Genomic DNA, 16,624 nt, shown 5'->3' on the forward strand with positions numbered 1-16,624 from the left:
AATGCAATTTCCCTCAATTTTCTGTAAAAATTAATTTTAACTATAAATAATTTTCTACTCAATGAATTTTCATAATTTTTTTTTTGATATATTACTATTTTTGACATGACAAACACTGTTGAATATTTGTTGTTAAATTCAATACTGTTGCTTTTGCTTAAAATTACTTTTTTTTTTTTAAATTGATCTGTCGTCTCTATCTTATCAAGCACCAAGATTTGCTATTCAGAAAAAGAGTAAAAGGGATGTTATATTTCCGATGAGAAAAATCATTTACAAAAAAAAAAAATTTTTTTTTTTAATGTCAGAACCTAATAAAGTCGAAAGCTTGTTCACTCTTTAAGACAAAAAAAAAAAAGAACCATATCATTATTTGGCTTTCTAATTTCTATATGATTTCAATATGAAACAATGTTTTCAACGTGCCAATATTTTTCTTATTTAAGCTTACATAAAAAGTAAAATGCACACTGGTGTTGACTGGAATGAAGACACTTACATTTATCATCATTTGTAGGGCTTCGACGTAATTCTTTTCAGTATCCACTAACTCTTTGAGGCAGTGGTCCCTTTTTGTTGTAGGAGGGGGCATTCCAGTCTGTGATAAGGACAAAATGATAACAAAACATAATTTCGGATAAATAAAATTGCCTTAAAAAACAAAGTTAATAGTTTCTTGAACTGTATTTTAGATTAGCAAAACGTTATGTAAAAACATAAGTTTGTAATAAACTGCACTTTCTTTCTAATCTTTCTAATAAACTCAAATCAATAGAAAAAGGAATCCTAAATATAATTTTCATAAAATAACTACTAGTGATGGGACGATTCAAATATTTTTTCCTCGGTTTCGATACAATTACCGATTCAGTACTAAATTCCCGATTCTGATACAATTACCGATTTCGATTCTTTATAAATCTCTAAATATTTAACCATAAAACTGTTATTTTGTACGGATTATCGTAAAAACACATCTTAAATGTGCCTATATTTTCTAAAACATAAAAACACACTTTTGATGGGGGTGATCTAGAGATTTTAATCTTACTGGAAGTCTAAATCAAGAAATATTTATTATTTTAGTATTACTACAAGCAGTGGAAGATGTTTATTAAACCAAAATCAAATAAAAGAGATAATTTGGCATCGGAAAATAGGCTAAAATTTTTCTGATGCCAATACCAATTCCAATACCTCAAAAAGCTGATTTTTCTGATTCCGATTAATCGTCCCAACACTAGTAGCTACATAATACAAATAATCCTCAAATATAAGGTTTGCACAAAAGTTTTTACCAGTTCATAGAAAGATCATTTTAAACTGTTTTAATTTATTTTATGCATATTAAACATATCACCAGGATTCATTTTCTTTCAGATTATTAAAGTATCATTCATTTTTTTTTTTTTTTTGCAATATTCTCACCCATGTTGACCCCAAAATGGCTTTTTTTTTTTTTTTTTAACAGAAAGAGAGTCATTTTTCATCATGATTATGTTCGTCTCCACACAGTACTGCTGACCAAAGATTCAAAGATCTAGAAGAATTTTGTTGAGAAATCTTGTCTCATCCTGCATATTTTCCTGGCCTAGCTCCCTCGGGTTAAACTTTTAAACGTATTTTGAGGATTACAAAACCATTTAGATGACCTTAGTTTAAGATCACGAGGAAGTTGAACATGAATTAGATTCATTTTTCACTTCAAAACCTAAATAATTTTACAAGTAACTCATTTATAAACTTGTTGACAGATAACATCAAGTTATAGAGAGAAAAGGTTGTTATTGTTGTTGTTAATAAAGGTTTTCAAAAGCTCAGTTTATCATTATCAAGATGAAATATTAAAATCAGCAAAAACTTTTGCACCAACCAAATATTATATACATGGTATACTGGATATAAGCTACATTTTAATATGTATGTAAAGTTGGGGATCATTATTTTTATTGAAGAATAGATAACATTGATAATCCTCATATTATACCAAGGAAATCATTGGTGTTATTGTGTAGTTACTTTTTTAACAGAGATAATAAAAAAAAATCTAACATGTATATATATTAAACTTTAATTTACATCCAATATACCATATATAAATTTTTTTTTTTTAATGTTATAGTTTAATTATAATTTGTTTTTAGTTCCTTGATTGTTAATATAACAGAGCATATATAAATAGACAATATTAGGCTACATTTCAAAATTTTATTAATTTTACTGTTCATTTTTTCCCCCCCCAATAAAAGACTTCAGTATATTTTTATTAACCATTTCGTTTATAAAAGAACATTTGACATTAGTATGACACTCCTGGATATTTCATCTATGGACTCCTCAGAAAGCAAAAGTTTCCCTTTGTCATGAAACTATGCGCAGGCATTATTTTCTCCTTTTATGAAAGGATCATCACAGGTATTACCTCCTTATTTATTGGGGGGGGGGGGATACTGAAGTATCCGTTCTGTTGTCATGATTTTATACTATCAGGCATTATCTCCACTTTGAGGGGGGGGGGCAGCATATCTTTATTTATGATACTATCCTGCCAGGTATTATCACCATTTATTTTCCTCCTAGGTTTTACCTCCTTCTTTGTATAGTATGATACTGAAAGTACTAGGGTACTTCACCAATATGGCAAGTTCATCTACCACTGAACATTAATCATCTAGAAGGGAGCAACGAGAAAATATGTAGACGCACAAGTTGCCTGTACTATTCAACAAAATGTCTTGAGAAAAAATAAGTGCTGCCCAAATATACATTTTATGTGATGACTCATCTCATCAGTAATGTGTCTAAATATTAATAAGGTTTTTATCACTCGAGGAGGAGACCCTCACCCCCCAAACTTCAGCCATCTATTTCTGTCCCGAGCTATCCACTGCCATATTGTATCAGGTCATCCCTCCACCTCATTCTTGATCTTCCCGTTGGCCTCTTATGTTTACGAGGTGTCCATTTCATTGGCCTGATGGACCATCTGTTGTCATGTTGTCTGGCTACGTGCCCTGCTCATTTGTGTTTGGATGTCTTGGTGGCAGTATTGATGTTAATAACTCGTTTGTTGGTTGATCCAGATGTTTGTCTTTCTGTCTTGTAGAGTGATGCCCAACATTATCCTCTCCATCTTTCTTTGTGCCACTGTCAAAGTTTCACTTTGGCAAGACGTCAGGGCCCATGTTTCAGTACCGTACATCATCACAGTATATATTCATTGAAGATCTTCTTTTTGATTACCATACTTGCTTTTCGGCTTCTCATGATATTATCCACTTTCCCAAAAGCTGCCCATCCCAATACTATTCTTCTACTTTATCTCAGAGAGATCTCCATCTTTCGTGATTTTCTTTCCCAAGTAGATGTAGCTTTCAACTTCCTCAATGTGTCAATTAGCATACAAATGTGGGTACTTATACAGAGTAGGGACTACCATATCACCGGCATATTCTGGGCAGGTTATGTAAACTGCTAGAAAGTGCTGAACAAAAACTTTGTAAGTTTTTTTTTGTTTTTTTTTTAACTGATGGACAATTTTCAAAATGCTAGCAAACAGTTAAAAATTAAGGGAAAAAAGTAATTATAATCGAAAACAATTATTGTATGGTACTTTACATAAACAAAAACAGTACTTGTGCAGTTTATAGATCATGTTGAAATAAAAACGTTTAGAAAGCAATTCTTAACATGGTGTCGGGGTGGGTTTTTTTAAAACTATTCTGTATTTTTACCTAGCAATTCAGCAAGAGGCACTGTTAAAAAATGTAATCAACAAAAGATACTGCTTGCCATTTGTTGGCTGCTGCAGTTTCTCTAAGTGCTTCAGCATCTTCCAGAAGTTTACATAATCTACTCAGAATATGCTGATGATAACACGGTCCCTATTCTGCATAAGTACTCAAATGTCTAGTAATGCTATCGCCAATCATGTAGACTTTTCTGCAAATATGCATTACAAAAGGCGGTGCTTGTTGGTGATCTTTTAAACCATTGCATTTCAGGTGAATTACATTACATACTTATGTGTCATGGCGAAATCAATATAAATTCCTAAAATTATGAAAACATATCCAGTAGATGTGCCAGATGTATTTTTTAAACAAAAAAAAATCAGACACAATGACATTCTGCAATGCATTAGTTTAAAAATAGTGGACCCTTAATTTATCAATTTAAGTGAAGGGTTATCTCCTTTGTTTGTCATACTGAATTGGTCGCACAACTCTTCCACATTATAACATACAATAAAACTTCATAATTCTATTTTACTTGTAATTATTTTTCTACTGGATCAATTATGTGTCATACCATGACACATAAGCGCATAATGTTTTCACTTCAAACGTGTTGGTTTAAAAGATCACCAATGTAAGTAGCGATAAGGCATCAATAGTTTGAAGATTTACCTAATCCATGTGCATTGTCATATAAATATTCTGTCAGGCTGCTGACCCGTAGTCTGTCATAAAACTGATACAAGTGTCCTGCTAGTCTTTATATCATACACAAGGATTCATCAAAAGAAGGCGATACATATGGTGGATCATTAGAGGTGGAATTTGGGTAGAATTTGGTTCTTTAAAGGGACAGTTCAAAAAGAACTTGTTTACATTGGACTTGAAAACGACTTACTGTAGTCAGCTGGGAATCGGCCAACAGAACAAAGTTCCACTGGCTGGTAATTCTATGGAAGAAGCTCTGTTCATGGAATTTACATTTAGATTTAGGCACAGCTAGAGAGTGAGGGGAAATTGTTGACTGGTTGTAGCTGGATGAGTGGTTTTGTGAAAGTTTGGCAGGTGCTTTAATAGTTGATGAGATGGGAACATTCTAGCATAAATACTAAAAACGAATGACTCAATGGAGCTTTCTTAAGAGGCAAATTAGATACTGTTTTCAACATCACATCATCAGTTTAACATCCATTTTACATGCTCACATGTGTTTTACAGCTTTTACAAATTGCCTTCCAAACTAACCTATCTTTAGTTAGATCTTTATTTACCCCTCTCTCTTTCTCTCTTAATCACTTCCTCCAAAGTGATTTTTAAATTCAAGGCTTGTTTTTTACCACATGAATCTTAATTTCAAGTTAATAAATTCATGCAAGCTAGATAATTTAAAGGCCTCCTACCGGTCTTGATAGGCAATGAATAACTCCTGCAAGGGTGACTCCTTGAAGAGTTTATATTGAAGCAAAGATTGCACAATTCCAACCACTTATTCGAATGACATTGCGCAAGTTCTGTGGCAAGAGAAAGTTCATGATGATTGGAAACAATGCTGGAGTACGTCGAGTTAGACAACCAAGGCTTTAGAGTCCAGTCTACGATACTATTTAATCCGTAACCATATTGGTGAAAATGATACAGCAACTTTGACAGAACTAATCTGATGTGCTGAGCCCACTGACTGCATCTTACTATTACACCATACTCCTGAGAAATATATGCAAGTATTTGTCATTTTCTATCTTTTAGCAATTAGTCATTTAAAAAAAAACAACAAAAAAACATCTATTTATGCGTGTGTCTATACTAATACAAAAATATATTTATGGCAAGTAAGCTATGTAGAAACATTTGTTTTATTCCCACAATTAATTGAAATTAGCATGTCAATTTTCCCCTAGAATGAAACAGATGTTTCTGTGCAGCTTGCTTGCTATATATATATATATATATATATATATATATATATATTCTTTTTTTATTACTTACTTCAACAGTGAGTGAAGCTTAGTAGTAATGTAATATATATATATATATATATATATATATGCATACATACACACAACTGGTAAACATGTTATTATAATTTTCCAATACAGTGGTTCCCAAACTTTTAAATCATGCCTCTCCCAACCACCTAGGGCGCTTTAAGTTTCCTTAGCGCATGCTAGCTTTTTATAACAGCTGAGACAATGTGCTAAAACAAGAAACGATGGTATTGAAAAGACATTAACTCTGTTGACCCCCATAATCCCAATCTTTCGTTGCATTTCCTAAATTTGCCATGGCCCCATATTGAGCATCACCAAACTTATAGATACATTTAATTCTGAGATGTGGAAATGACTCGATGAGAAAAAGATTTTTTTTTTTTTTTCATTTTTTTTAATTTTGTTTGAAATATATATTTTCTTTCATTCAATTTTTTTTTTTTTATGGGCGAAATGCACATGGTGTAACGACTTACTGTGGAAAACCTGTGTTGACGTGTACATAAGTGTTCATAGATTTCATCATCTTCCTCTTCGTACACAACATCATATAATTCCTGGTTATCATCCAAGTCATTCTCACTATACAACAATACAAATTGCCATCAATACAATAGGTGCAACAGATAAAAAAATAAAATTAAATAAAAAGAAACACTCAAAAACAAAATAGAAAAATTTTAGAAGAACAAAAATAAAACAAAAAAGAAACAAAGAAAACGGTTAAGGATATTCAAGTGCAACAGGAATACTGGAAAACGAGAGGAGGAGGAGGAGGAGGAGACAGGGAGAAAAAAATGGTGTAAATTCCCTAATCTGGAAGAACTGGATCCAGGTTACCTAAGGCAAATGTTTAAGCCAATGTGAAAAGACAACATCAACCAAGGGCAAAATTGAAAGTGAGATTATGCATGCACAAATAAAAATAAAATAAATAATTTACAAAATAAAAACAAAAGTAACAACAAAAATAAGATTAATAAACAATATATAAAAGCACAAAAAGGAATGATCAAGAAATTTTTGTCAAATTTTGTTCCATAGTATTTGCATTATAAATTATTCAACACAATTTCTACTTTGTTTCAAATGTTTCACTAAAAGTCTGTTCAATTTTCAGCTATTTTTTCTATCTGAACATCTCAGTTAGTCTGTCATGTTTTCATTCGAAATAGTATTTTCTCAGGCTTAAATCTGAAACTGAACTTTGTTGACCAGTTAAGTTTTTTTTTATTAATATAACAATAAGTCATTACTCATCATGGCCAAAAGCCATTTAAAAATTAGAGTTAATGGGTTAATTTATTTATTGCAAACTATTATCCTTATCTTTCTTAGTTATTGTTTCACAATGTTTCAGCCAACTATTTCCTCTGGCCTTTGTCAGGTGGTAACTGCGACGGAATAGGAACTCCAAATCTCCTAACTGCATTCTCAGCAATGACTGATATCCATAGTTGTTATCGTCTCACCATATTTTGGCCAAGTAAGCCTCTGGCCAGCTTTGGGTAGGATTGAAACCACTATTTTCAGACAATTCTCACCTGGAACCGTAGAGATTCAACATCTCTATCCACTGTGCCACGGGCCTCAAAGGTAGTAAGATGAGAACAACTATGAATGGCAGTAATTGCTGAGAATGCAGTTAGGAGATTCGGAGTTCCTATCCTGTCGTGGTTACTACCTGACGAAGGCTAGAGGAATAGTTGGTCGAAACGTTGTGAAACAACAACTAAGAACGATGAGGATAATAGTCCGCAATAAGTAAATTAATAAATAATACTCATCTCAATTATGAATTCCAATTAAATAATATAGAGTTAATGGGGTTGTTAGTTGGATGATGAAACAGTACTATGAGACGATTGAAAAAGATAAATGGTGAGAGCAGAGTTTGATTATTTTAGAGGACTACCTGACATTAAACTTGAAGATATGCATGTTATGTTCTGAAAGGAAGCAACTCCACCACCTCAGGCATTGTTTCACGGATAGAAAATTCCTGGAAATAAACTGTTCATGGTTCCATTTGGCTTTAGGTATACAAAGTAAAAAGGAAAGATTTTTTGCAGTGGTGGTCATTCAGGCTAAAGTTTCAAATTTGTCAGTTCATCAGGCTAAAGTCTCAAATTTGTCAGTTCATCAGGCTAAAGTCTCAAATTTGTCAGTTCATCAGGCTAAAGTCTCAAATTTGTCAGTTCATCAGGCTAAAGTCTCAAATTTGTCAGTTCATCAGGCTAAAGTCTCAAATTTGTAAGTGTGTCAAGCTGAATGTTACGCTCAAGTTTGAAATATCATATTCATGACAAGATTGAAAAGACACATCTTAAAAGATCTGATCTTTTTTATTTTACAATGTTGTGTGCAAAAGAGGATTTACAAATTTGTTTAATGGCCAAAATTAAATACAAGAACAAATCTTAAACATTACATGTAAAGATGAATTAGATATGAAAAATTCTGTTATTTCATTTCTCATTTATTTTCTTGATCATCCATAAAAGCTAAAACAACAGAAATCTTTAAAAACAGTCTTATTCACTATTAACATACAGACTTGTGATACAATCGATCATTCATAAAGTAAAAACACTGAACCAAACAAAAAATCTTAAAGCTTACAAAAATGAGTGCACATGAGTTGATCACTTAAGATATAAAGATACTTTCAATGTCTGACAATTTATAATCTATTATATACAGTGTAGAACGATAAAGTGTCGCCATAGAAAAGATGACATGATTCCATTTCTGTTTGACGAAAAACGGTTTTCTTTTTTTGTTGCAGATCATCTACTAGTTGGCCAGTTGTGTACAAATCCCAAGAGCGATAAGAGCCTTCTATCATGTCTGAAAGTAACACAGTGTTTAACGAGCAAGATTGGAGATGTGCAGCTGTACAACGCATGCTCTCTACCGATCCAAGTTATGACAACAGTATCTTTGCCAGTATCCTCAAAACGCATCGCTAGATTGACACAAATAACAGGGACTTTCCCGGGGTGATGAAAACAAAGTTTCCAACCACAGTTATGGTCTTTCATATGGTTTCAAGTGAGGACTACATCATGCCACCTCACATCTTCGAAGTCGGCTTGAAAGTCAACACCAAAGTGTACCTGGATGTGCTGAAGAGTGTGGTGATCCCCCGGTGCCATCAGCCACACTTACGTTCCCAAATATTGTGTTTAAAGATGGCGGACTCAATTTCAGAAACATTGATTGAAATCTGAGGTTTTTTTGAGATCACATTTATAGATGCATTTTTTTTTTTTTTTTTTTTTTTTTTTTTTGCAGAAATTAAAAGACATGAAATAAGAAAATAGAATCCTTAAGTGCTATTTTTTTTTTTTTTTTTTTTTTTTTTTTTACTATATTATGTGTTTGTGAATTATATAAAACAGTTGTCTTGTATTCGAAAATTATTTGCATGTTGGGCAAATCTTCAACTTTCCAATAAGTATTTGTACCATCTGCCACAGAAAATGTATAAATATCTACTAAATTCAGATATGGGTCACAAGGATCTTAGGTTAAAAGCAAGAATTCCTGAATCAGCATTATTGTTTTGAACATGCTTGGCTCTGTTTCAAATATATTTTACAATGCAGTCAGTTTTGTATTGAATGGTTTACAGGTGAATAGATTCTTTCAACTAAAAACTTATTTAATAAAATACCATTTCATAACAATTCCATAAATCAGCAAATCACCTACATCAGGACTAGTATTATGAATTGACATGAAAATGCTTTTAGTTCTATTTTCACCTTGCACACCATCCTCTTTGTTTTTGCTGGAGATGCTAGACACTCATCCGCTATTTCAGAGACTCCAACCAAGAAACTGTTTTAGGATTCTAACTGTTCCTCTAAGTGTCATTGTTTGAACATCTTTTGCACTTGGTTCATCAGGTATATTTGCTGGGTAGTATTTTTTTTTTTTATTCGGTAGAAAGTTTCTCATGAATAGTAAGAATTTAAACTTATTACAAATTTAATAGTTTTTATTAAAGTTGATAAAAAGATTTCATCTTCATCAACATCTGTTTTGATTAATAAGAGTATGTTTCTATATACAAAGGCATTCCAAAAATAATGCCTCCCATTTTTCATTCTACCCGAATGGATCAGAAGGGATTACAAATTGCGCTGTTATGATGACGTAATTATGGATTCATGACTTGAAAGTTTCATCACTCTGTTGCAGATATTGACAGTGTGAGGCTCTCAAAGAGCATCCTTTGTCATGGGTGTGCGTCAGTAACAGATATGTATCATTGAATTCCTGACAAAAGTAGATTGGTGGTGACTACGGAGAAAAATATATTCTGAAGCAGAAATGGTTGCTCATTTTGATGGTACTATTCCTGTCTTCATAGCTCTTCAATTTTTTTAGTTAAAAAAGATAGGTTTTACCTTTAGAACAACCCTCATAAGCCTATCTTTGCCATGAACAGATAATTTGCATATATTTACATAAATGTAAATTTTCGTTATATAAGAAAATTGAGAAGTTATCAGAAAAAAATTGATTTCCATATTAAATATATAATTTCTAGAGTGGAAGCCGATTCTATTATTCTTTTAATCCAAATACTTCACTATTGATTTGAAGTAAAAACTAGAACTAATAATAATAAAAAAAAAACATTTAAAATATGTAGGATGATCATCCCCTAAAGACAAGATATCAACTATGGAATCATTAATAAAATCCACAATCCTCATAAGAACAAGGACATTATTACATTAATAGTAATATATCTGTGTGTGTGTGTGTGTGTGTGTGATACAAATAAAATCAAAAATTGATTTTCTCTGCAACTTTAAATTTTACACCAAAATAAGTTTTAGCAATTGCCAGTCAATAAATGATAGTAAAATGTTTTTATAATTTTATTTCCATCACAATTCTGGTTTATTTGACACTATTGTTGCCAGATAGGTAGCTATTTTTTTTTTTTTGGAAGGAGTGAAAGTAGAAGTAACACCATCACTGCATATGTGCATTCCCAGGAACAGAAACAATGTGTACCTCTCCCCTCATTCTCATCTCATTGGCTGACATCCATGAAGTAAATGAAACATTTTAGCAATGGAAGTAATCAAGGAAAGTGTTAGACGCTTGAATAAATTTCTTAAAATAAAGAGGATACTAAGCACTGTCTTGTCCTGATATGGCACACATTAGATGAGTTAGGCTGGCTTCCACTAAATGAGGAAGCTTCTAGGGAATATCAAATTTAAAAACGGTTCTCAGCTGCCTGTGTATTACTCTCAACCAATATTTTTACATTCATTTTTGCATATTTTAAGGGAGGCGTTGTCGTCCTTCCATATACAATATCTGATATATTCCCAATTGATCAGTCACATACTACTGACCAGATTTAATGTTGTTTAACTTTGGTGATCTAACAAGAAACGTTGTCAACATGATAATGCTGTATATAACCGCTAATGATAGACCAAAAAATAAAACGTATATTAACAAAATATCTTTTGTATAACTAGTAATAATAAAATTGAATTACAGAGAATTAGTTGGACAAAATGTGGTGAGACAGCTATGGAAGGCAGTAATTACTGAGGATAAGTTACAAGCCTTCCGCACTCTTCACCCATGGCAGAAGGCCAGAGGATGAGTTGGCTGAAATGTGGTGAAACAACTATGAAGATGAGGATAACAGTCCATAAAAAGAATAAATGCACAAATTATGAAGCCTCATCTCAAAGGATTCCAAAAAATAAAATATATATAAGTTATAAAAATATCTATGGCAATTAAGCTACACAAAATATTCTGCGTTTCATCCACACTAGGATTCATCAGGCTGATGAAATGAAACGCAGAATATTCTGTGTAACTTAATTGCCATATATATTTTTATAACTTACTACCTAGCTCTACCTATGTATTGAGCATTGTTGAAGTAAATACTTAGTTTACGCATAAAATAATACTTTCTTATATTAATGTGATTAAATGTAGTCATATATATATATATATATATATATGCAAAAGTACCCGTCGTTGACTGGGTTCAAAAGCCTACAGAAAATAGACTCTGATTTATGAAAGTATGATAGGTTATGAAAAGAAAGGGTTGTAAAGAGATAGCTTCGAATTTGTGTGTGTGTGTGTGGGGGGGGGGGGGTTAAAACCAAAGCAAAATATGATGAAAGTAAAAATAAAATAGATAAACCCCATAATTTATTATACCATACCTGTTCACACTGAAACAATTATCACAATATTCTGTGGATCTATATTAAAAAAACCTTGTTAAACCTTGTGACATATTTCCATTCTATGGAGGTCAGGCGTGAACGAACACCCAATAATTTTATTATACCATATTTCTTCAAACTGAAACATAATTATCAAAGTATACTTATGCAGATAGATATGAAAAGTCTTTATTAAAGTTTGTGCCTATTTCCATTCTATGGAGGCCAGGTGCGAACACAGACCTCACAATTTTATTATACCATCCCTATTTAAGTTAAAACATATTTAAAGTATTATTATGTACATCTATATCAAAAACACTTGTAAACGTTTTTTTTTTAATTTTTTAATTTTTTATTTCCATACTTTGTGGACCAGGCGCGAACGCAGACCCAATCATTTTAATGAATTATCATTATGCCAGATCGAACATACCCATTCCTGTGTCTCGATACATCTTCTATCATTATATGTGATCAGTTTTCTATAACAGTCAACCATATAGGAGCATATTCGTGACTAGACACACACAGACGTTCAGTTTTATATTATAGATATATATATATTATACTAAAATGTAAAATTACATTGAAGTGCATATAAACTAAAAATAGAAATATGGTTTAATTACTTAAAGACTAGAATATAGCGATCTGCTGCAAAGAACAAGGTAAGCTGTCAGTCATTGTGACTTAACACAAACGGTAATTACTAAGGCTATGACAACCACATATTCTTTTCATTGTTTTGACTCTCGAGTATATATCCGACACAGTTAATCAACTGAGAACTGCATCACTCTATATAAAAGCATATAAGATATCAAGGGATACAGACTCAAAAGTCAAAACAATGAAAAGAATATGCTGTTGTCATAGCCCTAGTAATTACATTTGCAATTAAGTAAAGCATGGGTTGTCTCCCCTGTGATCCTATGACTTGAATAATATAAACAATCATTAATCATAACTTTTGCTGGAATTTAAGGAATACCTATTAAATGTACTTTCAGATATTTGTGAAAAAAGTGCAATTATTGCCAAAATAAGAGATGCAAATGAGGCAAAAATTGGTGGGAGTAGAGGAATATGGGCACGTGCAATATATTAAAACATAATAGTCTCATAAACTGAAGGTTGTGTGTTCAATCACTCTACAAAAAGTACATTTTCATTTGATATTCAATAACATTTAAAAAAAAAAAAAATAACATTTCGTATTATATAGAGTTGAGCTGGGGCAAATGCAGCGGAAAACATGTAAAAATATTGTAAATAAAAATGTTTCGTAAATAGTTAAATTTTCTTAAAATCTAATAAATGCCCAATAAAATACTAATAAATTTATTTTTTATAAATCAATTTCCACGATCGATTCAGGAAAAAATAAATGATTAGATTCGTGTACAACGTACCAACATTTCCTCTAAACGAGTTGCGCATTATCTAATTTCCATCAAATTAGGACATAATTACGTACGTTTTCATACAATCATAAAAAATATATATATTCTCCATGAGTAATGAAATAAATTACCAAAGTAAAAATTATGCCATTAAAAAAATTACCAGTCTGCATATGAAAAGTGAATAAGAAAAAGTTTTTACAAAACAACAAAAGAAAAACGATAAAAATTGTGAATTAAAAAAAAACTTCAAAATATAAATAGCCATGCTTTTTTTTTTCTTCTTTTTATACAGAAGATATTGATACTTGTGACAACAGCATTTTGTTTGGGTTTTTTTTTGTTCCTGGTTACCTGGGAATTGGATTTTCGTTTAAGAGAGCAGAGATCTTCATATATTTGTTGATTATCATCTTGTGTTCCTTTGCTATAGACATCATCATCAGGCAAATCACTGGAAAAAGGCAAAAGGCATTTTCACAATACATCAGAAGGCTTAGAAAGCAATCGACACAAACAGTATAGTTACTGTCCTGCAAAAAGGAAAACATTGAGCATTGGAAAATCATTCGACTAGCAAGTTGAGTCAACAGTTGCTTTTCAGATGTAGATTATTTCATCGAACTACAAAGAAATTCATTTATTTGGATTATTCGGACTATCATTATCATCTTGAATGTCATTTTCACGTTTCGGTCAATGTAATCTTCGATCTTCTTCAAGTGTATCTTGTGAAACTTGGGAATCTTTCTGTCAAACTCGGGAATCTACATATAATTTCAAATGGAACCCACTAAGTTGGTATATTCTTGATCAGAGTTGTCCTGGAAGAACAAGATCTAAAATTTAGAAAAAAAAAAAGTATGCATTCCTGAGGATCAATTTGGCCTGTTTTCGTGTGTGTGTGTGTGCGCGTGTGTGTGTGTGTGGTTCAGTGTTATTATGTACTAATTTGGAAAAAAGAAGAAAAAAAATAGACACATTCCATGAGGAATCAATTATATAAAGGAAATTGGTGTGTGTGTGTGTGTGTGTGTGTGTGTGTGTGTCCGTCTGTCCAACTAGAGATGATGAGACTGGACATATGAGAAAAAGGGAGCATGGAGAGGAAAATAGAAGTAGAGAGGTAAAAGTTTTAACAGAAATATATTACACTTTTGCCCCAGACAACGCCAAGTAAGCCTGCTAGTTTTGCTCATAACTCACTTTTTTAATGAATGAAGGTAGCATGCTAGCATTCCGTCCACAAGCACCTGTGGCGTAGTAGATAAAGTACTTGATAAAAAAAAATTTCAATTGTAAAGTTAAACTCCTCTGAAGATTGGAGGTTCAATCCTCAGTGTGGCTGACACTCAAAATACAATTGTGAATTACTTAGGACTTCTACTCGGTCAAGGTCGACGAACAAGAGCATGCCCCCCCCCCTGGATTAAATGAAGGGTTCCATTTGAAATTCGGTGCAGATTATCAGAGTTAAACAAGATACACTCAAGGAAGGTCGGAGGTTATATTGGAAGACAAAACATTGTGAAAATAACATTCAAGTTGAGAACAGTAATCTAAAGAATCCAAACAATATGAATAATCAATGCTCATCTCAAAATTTCAGAAACATACTGCAAAGAAATTTTTGGGAAATATCACCAAATGTGGTGTCGACATAACATTTTTCATTTCGTTATAGCAATTCAAAAGTTAACACCTTATACTTGCATTAATCAATACATGTCTGCGTCTCCAAGTGATTTAGTGTTCAACAAACAATATTTTAACATCAGATTTAACAGTTCCAAATTCCAATAAGCTATTTTTTTTTTTAATGCTATAAAAAAAATTTTTTAATTCTTAAGAAAATTATGTTTTTCTTCCAAATTTTTTCATAGGTTGTTTCCTCTTCTAAATAGTGCAGCATATGTCCATATTAAAAGCAATGAATGAATTCTTAACAAGTATGAGACAAAATGTATTTTACAGTTTTGTTTATTTTTAATGTAACTTTATTCAAAGATGAAAAAATTAATTTGTAAATATATCTGGTTTCCTGGAAGCCTTCACATCCTTAATAAATTTAGGTACTCATACAGTATAACTTCTGTGATATCGTCGGAATCAGCCAGGCAATTTATGGAAAATGCTCATAGATTTTAAATAAAAATCATACAAAATATTTAAGAAAAAGAAGTCAATAAAGTTTCGTAAAAATTGTCCTATTGTTGAAGAATATTGTTTTTATTTTTCATTAAATTTGTTTTATACTAATAGAAATAATATATTGTCCACTAAAAAACTGGACGTTATTTTGCATTAAAAAAAAAAAAAATAATCATTAAACTTTTGTTCAGCACCTACTGGCATTTTTCATACACCGTCCGGGAAATTCTGAATAGTACTGTCCTTATACTGCATAAGTACGTAAATTTAAAAATCATCTCAGAGTACAATATTTATAGATGAGATTTCCAAGGTATTTAGGCTGTATAGGATCTTTTTTTCACAAAAAAAAAAAAAAAATGAATAATATGTGAACTTATACAATGAATTTATATAAAACAAGCTGTATTTACTCTGTATTGTCAAAATGAAGACATATTGCCAGGTGATGAACTTATAGAACAACACAAAATTTATTATGTCATATCCTATTTCAGGACATAACCCTGTTACCACCTCCCATGATGTGGACCAGAAGTTAGATTTAGGGAGAAAAACATTTTAATATGACTATTTAACAATTTTATTTTCTTAATTTATATAATTTAATCTTCATATCACTATTCTGAGAGAAGGAAATAAATATTTTCTTTCAAAGAAACTTTTTTTTTACAGGATAAAAAAAATTATCAGATCAGTATAGTTGATCAAGAAAAATGTTAAAAAAAAGTATTTTTTATATACAAATGAAGGAAAATATAACTAAAATACTTATAATTTTGGTTGAAATTAGGAAAACATTGCTGTGAAAAGGAAACAAATTAAAATGACAAAAAGAACAAAAAAAATTACTGTTAAAACCTGCCAACACAAACAGAAGATTCTAAAAAAAGAAAAAAAAAAATGTCAAATTAATAATAAAAAAAAATTTCAAATTAATGAAAGAAAAAAAAATTTCAAGAAAACATAAAAATCAGTCCAACAAATTTTAGAAACATTTTAAAGGTTTTTTTTTTTTTTTGGCAATATAATTTCATTTTATTATTTTGTGTTGAAATTCAAAATAAATGCAATGGGAAGAGTCATTTTAAATTTCAAAAGATAAAAAA

General features: G+C 31.4%; 1 protein-coding gene across 14 annotated transcripts in view; it reads right to left on the bottom strand.

Annotated features, from left to right (window-relative positions):
- Positions 1 to 16,624, bottom strand: part of LOC145241382 (proto-oncogene vav-like) — a 347,285-nt gene that overhangs the window by 123,719 nt on the left and 206,942 nt on the right. For 7 of the 14 annotated variants that reach the window (XM_080104292.1, XM_080104293.1, XM_080104288.1 and 4 more), the window contains 2 exons: positions 6,202 to 6,307; positions 500 to 598 (listed from right to left, as the gene is read on the bottom strand). In XM_080104292.1, coding sequence (XP_079960418.1) covers positions 500 to 598; positions 6,202 to 6,307 — 205 coding nt within the window. Of the gene's footprint in view, positions 1 to 499; positions 599 to 6,201; positions 6,308 to 13,718; positions 13,819 to 16,624 lie in introns of all 14 variants that reach the window. The other 7 variants (XM_080104290.1, XM_080104285.1, XM_080104295.1 and 4 more) reach the window with 1 other exon arrangement.

This window comes from Euprymna scolopes, chromosome 20, assembly GCF_053919585.1.
Source record: "Euprymna scolopes isolate OS-2025 chromosome 20, ASM5391958v1, whole genome shotgun sequence".
NCBI lineage: Eukaryota > Metazoa > Mollusca > Cephalopoda > Sepiida > Sepiolidae > Euprymna > Euprymna scolopes.